Raw genomic sequence first — 7,027 nt, 5'->3', positions numbered from 1 at the left:
TATGTAGCCGCAAACCTTTAATGCTAGCTGGTATATTCGGATGGTCTGATTGAGGAGGCCAGTGAGGACTTCTGTTGTGAATTATTGATGAATAGAGACCCAGTGGTGGAACCAGAGCAACAAAGAGATCAAGTGATTAAATTCTGTCTTACGAACAATCAACGTTGGCGAAGGTGGACTCAATCAACTGCAAGACGTGAAGAAAAGAAACACCCCGGAGTCGGTGTTTGATGTTTACGGGAGCTTTTGTTTTCATTTACTTCTGGAACATCATTTATTGCACAGAAAATTTCATTATACACACACCCACATAAGGATATATATATATATATATATATATATATATTGTAAAATGAAATCCCATTTCTCCGATGTAAAGGATGGGGAGGCAGACATTAATTTTTTCCCATTATTACAAATTTCATGTGCTTTATCTTTCCAAAACTAAACAACAGAAAACAGCCTCCTACAATGAGGTAAGTTATGTTGTTTTCGGTTCTTTATTATTATTTTGCAAAATGAGGGAATTTAGTAATATTTAATATGCAATGAAAATCCAGAGCTAAACTGGAGATGTAGACATTTGTGGATGGCATGGCAACAGATAGCACGTGGAAAATTCTCACCTTTAGCCGTCAAAGAACATGCAACAATCCCATTTTCCTTCTCTCTTAGCCCACACCACACATACTATTATCTTCATCTCTTCTCTTTGCTTTTGTCATCGCTCTTGCCAACACTAATTACCCATAATACCCAATTCATTTTCAATACTTTCCAACTCAGACAGCCCCTCCAATTTGCTACAGGACAGACCCAGATTAGGTATTTCGTGAACGGGTGATTATCAATTGTGAGGCTGAAACAGGATGATACAATCATTAGACAACTGAGAACTTAATGAGCTGCAGATTTTAGTCTTCATCATCATTGAATGCTAGTTCACTTCAGGTTTTATTACATATAACAGATATATTTTTCAACAGGGAAACAAAAGACTCTATGCTTTTTAGGTGTCGCATCAGCAAAACCTATACGTTGTAGAGGAACTGCAGCTTAAGTTTTGTCTACTTTGGACTCATTATTTCACCATCTGATGGAGATATGATCATGATAAAGATCCTTCAATACTCTTTGCTTTGGTGGGATCTGATAAGGAAGAAGCTGCACCCACCACTCTGAAGATGGCCACCAAGAAGAAGGAGCTTCTGTCTACTGTCATGAAGAGAACTAGTGAATGGTTTGCTTCCCATCTTTTGTTTTTGATTATTAACTTCAAGTTTAAACTCATGTTTATATATAAGACCTATTCAAATCCTCGAAGAAAATAGAGAAGGATAATCCTGAAGATGGTATATTATATTTGCTGTTTTTTTTGTTGTTGTTACACTATGATTCAGGATTTTCTCCCAGGAGATTCCTAGCGATGTCACTGTTAATGCCGGAGGAACTTCCTTTTCATTGCATAAGGTAGAATTTGTCTCAACTTTCTTTTCAGTTTTAAAACTATTTTTGTTCCACTGCATAACAAGGAAGAAACGAGCTGAATGGTACTTTACCAATTATTCGCAAATCAAACCAATTTAGAGAAGTAACAAAATTCAGAATCTGATAGTGTACTTTTGTTCATCAATATGTTCTCTGTTTCATCTCCTGCTTTAATTGCAGTTTCCATTAGTCTCAAAATGTGGATACATAAGGAAGCTGGTGTCAGAATCCAGTGAAGCTGATCTTTCTGTTATTGAAGTCCCAGATGTTCCAGGTGGGGCAGAAGCCTTTGAACTTGCAGCAAAATTCTGCTATGGAATTAATTTTGAGATTAGCATAGAAAACATTGCCCTGATTAGATGTGCGGCAGAGTATCTTGAGATGACCGAAGATTATGCAGTTGGAAATTTGGTTGGAAGAGCCGAAGCTTTCTTGAACGAAGTAGCTCTCAAGAGCCTTGCAGGAGCAGTTACCGTTTTGCATATGTCAGAAAGCCTACTTCCAATTGCTGAGAAAGTAAAATTGGTGGGTCGTTGCATAGATGCAATAGCCTACATAGCCTGCAAAGAAAACCAGTTTTCTCTGTCTGGTAGGGCTGAGAGTGCTACTGAGGGTACATTTTCTACCATGGCATCGCATCCGAAGCCTATTGTTGATTGGTGGGCTGAAGATTTAACTGTGTTTAGGATCGATATCTTCCAACGGGTCTTGATAGCAATGATGGCACGGGGATTTAAACAATATGCCCTTGGTCCTGTCTTGATGCTGTATGCACAGAAATCTCTTCGAGGTTTGGTGAGATCTCAACCTGAAAATTGAGTTGTTCTACCTCTTGGTTGTTTGTTGAACTGGAATTCTTTTCTGATGCAGGAAATATTTGGAAAAGGGAGGAAGAAAATTGGGCCTCAACAAGAACATGAAAAGAGGGTAGTCTTAGAAACAATAGTTAGTCTTCTGCCAAGGGAAAAGAATGCATTGTCTGTTAGCTTTCTATCGATGCTGCTTCGATCTGCAATATATCTTGAAACAACAGTTGCTTGCCGGCTTGATTTGGAGAAGAGAATGGCGTTGCAATTAGGACAGATTGTACTGGATGATCTCTTGATTCCTGCCTATTCTTTTACCGGGGACACATTGTTTGATGTGGACACAGTGCAGCGGATCATGCTGAATTACCTTGAATATGAAGTGGAGGGGCACCATTTGAACTATAATGCAGATGATAGTTTTGTTTCTCCAACAAAAAGTGATATGGAACGGGTCGGGAAGCTAATGGAGAACTACCTTGCTGAAATAGCCTCCGATCGTAATTTATCTGTCACAAAATTCATTAGCCTTGCCGAAATTATTCCAGAGCAATCAAGGGTAACAGATGATGGGATGTATAGAGCCCTAGACATCTACCTCAAGGTGCATTATGTTCAATTCTACTCACCAAGAACATCAAATTAAGCATTTGACACTTGCAATGCTGCTATTAGCTAAGCCACTTACATTTCTAAAATGGGATTTTCTTGATTCATTCTATTTTATGAGTTTCAAGAAGATTGAAATGCAAGATTTCTTTTAGATTTACTAGTGAAATGAGTGATGATATGTTAATGTAGAACTTATAATTAGCAAATTAACTTCTTCGATTTGATCAACCTTTTGGTTCAAAATTCACAGGCTCATCCTACTCTAAGTGACTTGGAGAGGAAGAAAGTTTGTAGCTTGATGGACTGCCAGAAGCTTTCTCGAGAGGCCTGTGCACACGCTGCACAAAATGATCGACTCCCTCATCAAACTGTGGTTCAAGTGCTTTACTATGAGCAACAGCGCCTTCGGAATGTGATGACTGGCAACCTCATGGATGCAGATTCCCCTGCTATTCCTTCCAAAGTAAATGTATACTCAAATGATATCAGGGCAGTGCCAGATGAGCTCTCTATCCTGCGAAGAGAGAATGAGGACCTGAAAATTGAGTTAGTCAAGATGAAAATGAGAATGAAAGAAATTGAAAGGTCATCATCAAAATCAGCAGCTGCCAGTCCAGTATCAAACTCCCAAGCATCTTATGATAAACCTCCTTTGCCGAGAAAATCATTCATCAATTCTGTGTCGAAAAGACTCGGGCGCCTTTATCCTTTTGTGCGAGCCGATGGAGTCTCACCTTCAAACCCCAAAAGTAAAATGAAACCACCCAAAGACCGGAGGCATTCCATAAGTTGATGAGACATTGGCTTATATTATCCTCTTATCAGGTCTCCATGAAGAGTGTAGTCTGTTTTGTTTTCCCTCTGTGTATTTGATGGTTTTGCTTTCTGTTCGATAAAGTTTTATGTAATTAAATCTGAGACTACATGCTGCTGTAAAACTGGGAGTTCTATCTTAAGCTAAAACAGCCCTTCTGGGCTCTCAAAGGAGCCTAATGGAGTAGCTGTTAATAACATCTGAGTGGGCTCTATAACCAATTATTGTGTCATTTCAGATAAAGAACTTTAGGAAAAGTAAGAATTCCTGAAGAGACAGGCTAGCAGTATAGCCCATGTTCTTGTCTGACTCAGAGTATCATTCAACCCAAAAGAAGGTGTCGTAAATGTTCATAAGGAATTTGAACTTTCCAAGTAAGGCATACACGTTTATGGACAGGCGTTAAAATTTTGAGAGGGGAATCTATTGGCCATCTTCTGGCTGGCAGAAAAAAGATCAAATTCATCATCTTTTTTCGTGGGTGAGAGAATTTTTCTAGTGCAGCGTGAAATATAGAGAATTAACCGCCTTTAGTCACCAATCATATGTAGTTTGAGGGTATCTAAAATGACTAAAGGATTTTTATTAGAAGAGACCCTGACAAATAATAGACTTGGGATTCCTTTGACATTGTGTTTCAAGGAATTTGTTTTGATAGTGGTGAATGCCTCCATGCCTTTACTGCTCTGCAAATAGAGTTAAAAGCATTGGGACAAGATGCTATAAATTAGAACTTCGTGAAATTTTAATGTTCTGAAAAGCTTCTCATTTGGCTAAAGTCAATATGTAATTATAATGGATTTTGCAAGCAGTGGAAAACAACTTTACAAAGGACTATATCACCCGTTATACTAAAAACTAAGAAGAAAATGCCAAGCTTGCATCAGTTATCACAAAAATATTAGTCGACAGGAAGCAGTCTAAAAGATTTTTATATGCACTAAGGAGATTTTCAAGTCATGTTGAGACTCAAAATTTGGAATAGCCATGCTGGCTGGTTTAGAATTTCCTGCTGCTGTCCCAATTGTTCTTCATTATCTATAGTGTTTTTACCTCCACTATGATACCCAAACTGTGTGGCAAGCCCCAATTCGCAGCCACTTAATAATTCTCTACCTCTATTATTCCCCTTCTGGGTCTGGAAACCTGTCCTGTTTATATGGCTGGATCCCGTGGAAGAAGAAGAAAAGCTTCGACCGGAATCAGAAGTATGCGGCGATGTCTCGGGTTTCTTCCGCCGTGTGTAAGTTGTTGGTCCCAGTGTCAGCTGAATGTCACTTTCATCTATGATCTCCAAAACTCCATTGCCATTTGATTCATTGATTTTAACCTCAACAGGCTGCTCCATGTCAAGCTGCATACTTGACTTATGTTGCAAGTTGAGTTGTTGATTTCTCAGCTGGTTGAAGGAAAATCCATTCTTTGGGTTCCATTTTTCTTGATTCCGCCCATTAGACTTGCCGATTTCAATGTTCTTCATCAGTATCTTCTGGATTTGATATAGACGATGGAGTTCATGTACCTGAAATATCAAATCTGAATCACATATATATTCCATTTAAAGGGGAAACAATTTAAAAGAGAAATAATTAAGCACCTGCTCTTTGAACGTTTCTTCATGCTTTAACATGGCCATCCTCATGAATTCTTTATCATATGGGTTAAGAAGCTTCTCCATTGAAGAAGATTGAAGGTTTAACAAAGGATGCGTTGAAGCTAAATTCTGCCTTTATGAGAACTACTGCAATTGACTCACCTATATATCCACCTGTAAAATGATCACTGAGATTAACGAATAAGAAAACAGTAAATTGGAAACAAGTTAAGCAAAGGATATTCCTGCCACCGTGATATTGATAGACTATTTATTTTATTTTGTGAGAAGAGCGATGAGGGCACTCCTGAAATCCGCCTCTTGCGCTGGCTCTTATGATTTGTCTATTAGTTCCCTTTGCTTTACATCCATTCAGCCATTTTGGGCCACAAAATATATTTCACATCACATGAAAAATATCTTCCAATTCTACAAGAGTATCAATGCTCTACATTTGATATAGGTAATCTTATCTGTACAAATAAATTATATAAATTAATCGATATAAATTAAGATTATAATATTTGATTAGATAATTTTAAAGTATGATAATTACATCAACTAATTATAAACTACTATTTTAGATAAATTTATTTATATAGGTATCCCTGCAAATGACATGTGGGTAATAAAAAGTAAGTCTTAAGTCTTAACAAGAGGATCAGTTCAAACGACAATTCCTACATTTTATAAATGACTGACCGACACGACGTCGATCATTAGACGACAAGACTTATTAATCACAGTACCAAACCATGAATTTGCCTCTTATCTTATTCCGGTTAATGAGCTATCATTCTGGAATAAACAAAATCTGTGTCAATCTCAACATATCTACTGCATATCAGGTCAAAAAAGATGATGTGTATGGCATCTTCGCAAACACTTTGATCATGAAAGAAAGAAGGATCTATGCAAAACATGAAATTGCCCCTCGTTAGCTGATCTGTTCATGTAGATATATGAGGTGAAAAATCATTTCAAAAAATTTTGCATTATATTTGGGCCTATTCAATGTTTCATCAAGCCATTATTTATTAAATACTGCAGTATTACTTCCATGGAAATTGCAGAGAGTCTCTAGAAATTTAAACAAAGAGAGAGTCTCTAAGATGCAGGGAAGCGATACGTGAAAGAACAAATAAGTAGTTTTCTTTTGAGATCTCATCTAATCAACCGGTTAATTTACAAAAGATTTGAAAGCAAAAATGCATCGTGATGAGATGAAAAAAAGTCATATCAGAGAATGTTTTCAGGAAAAAAAATTGTAAACTCTTTCTATAGAAGGGAACTGTATGAAGAATAGATGAGAATCTTCTGACCTGTAAGAATTTCAGGAGCTGAAAGAAGATCTCAGTCTTGATTGTCGTTCAGCAGATTGCAAAGAAAGCGGATAAAAAGGGAAGTCTAAAGAAAAGGAAACCAAAAGAGCTAGCTAACTAACTTCAGGTAGAGCTCTGGTTGATAATGGAAGACTTTGGCCCTCACATTCTCCATCACTTGCATATACTGAAAAGACATATATATAAATATATATTAAATTGAAGTGTGATAAGAAGAAGAAATTAAGATTCTCTTATTGACACGGAAATCGAAGTGTTGTAGTTGCTGTTGTTTGCTGTTGCTTCAGGGGTTGGAGGCATGCCAAACAAATCCCAGTGGTAGAGCCAATGGGCTTCAGTTTTTGTGAAGGAGATGCCTCAGACAGGTACA

At 37.5% G+C, this 7,027-nt stretch overlaps 2 protein-coding genes across 4 annotated transcripts; one reads left to right on the top strand and one right to left on the bottom strand.

Moving 5' to 3' along the window:
• The first annotated feature begins 693 nt into the window (after nt 1–693).
• LOC123221198 (BTB/POZ domain-containing protein SR1IP1) lies at nt 694–3,941 on the top strand. Its single transcript, XM_044643964.1, has 5 exons — nt 694–1,240; nt 1,401–1,470; nt 1,669–2,283; nt 2,359–2,898; nt 3,157–3,941. The coding sequence occupies exons 1-5, from the start codon at nt 1,185–1,187 to the stop codon at nt 3,697–3,699; spliced, it is 1,824 nt and encodes a 607-aa protein (XP_044499899.1). The 5' UTR covers nt 694–1,184; the 3' UTR covers nt 3,700–3,941.
• A 547-nt stretch (nt 3,942–4,488) lies between these two features.
• On the bottom strand, nt 4,489–7,027 carry LOC123221204 (circadian locomoter output cycles protein kaput-like). 3 transcript variants are annotated; one of them, XM_044643989.1, is made up of 4 exons: nt 6,637–7,027; nt 5,567–5,787; nt 5,318–5,488; nt 4,489–5,242 (listed from the first exon to the last, which is right to left on the bottom strand). In XM_044643989.1, exons 3-4 carry the CDS (start codon nt 5,396–5,398, stop codon nt 4,673–4,675), a joined length of 651 nt encoding a protein of 216 aa, XP_044499924.1. In that variant the 5' UTR covers nt 5,399–5,488; nt 5,567–5,787; nt 6,637–7,027; the 3' UTR covers nt 4,489–4,672. The 3 variants fall into 3 exon arrangements, with proteins under 3 accessions (XP_044499924.1, XP_044499911.1, XP_044499919.1); XM_044643976.1 differs by having other exon boundaries at nt 5,318–5,787; XM_044643984.1 differs by lacking the exon at nt 5,567–5,787 and having other exon boundaries at nt 6,637–7,026.

This window comes from Mangifera indica, chromosome 1 (genome assembly GCF_011075055.1).
Source record: "Mangifera indica cultivar Alphonso chromosome 1, CATAS_Mindica_2.1, whole genome shotgun sequence".
NCBI classification, from domain to species: Eukaryota; Viridiplantae; Streptophyta; class Magnoliopsida; order Sapindales; family Anacardiaceae; genus Mangifera; species Mangifera indica.
This window is presented reverse-complemented; position numbering and strand designations above follow the sequence as displayed.

Coding starts and splice junctions, on each gene's coding strand:
- LOC123221204 (XM_044643976.1), bottom strand. CDS start 5,398: ATGGAGAAGCTTCTTAACCCATATGATAAAGAATTCATGAGGATGGCC. Junction 5,243..5,317: donor AAGAAACGTTCAAAGAGCAG/GTGCTTAATTAT, acceptor TTGATATTTCAG/GTACATGAACTCCATCGTCT.
- LOC123221198 (XM_044643964.1), top strand. CDS start 1,185: ATGGCCACCAAGAAGAAGGAGCTTCTGTCTACTGTCATGAAGAGAACT. Junction 1,471..1,668: donor CTTCCTTTTCATTGCATAAG/GTAGAATTTGTC, acceptor CTTTAATTGCAG/TTTCCATTAGTCTCAAAATG. Junction 2,899..3,156: donor CCCTAGACATCTACCTCAAG/GTGCATTATGTT, acceptor CAAAATTCACAG/GCTCATCCTACTCTAAGTGA.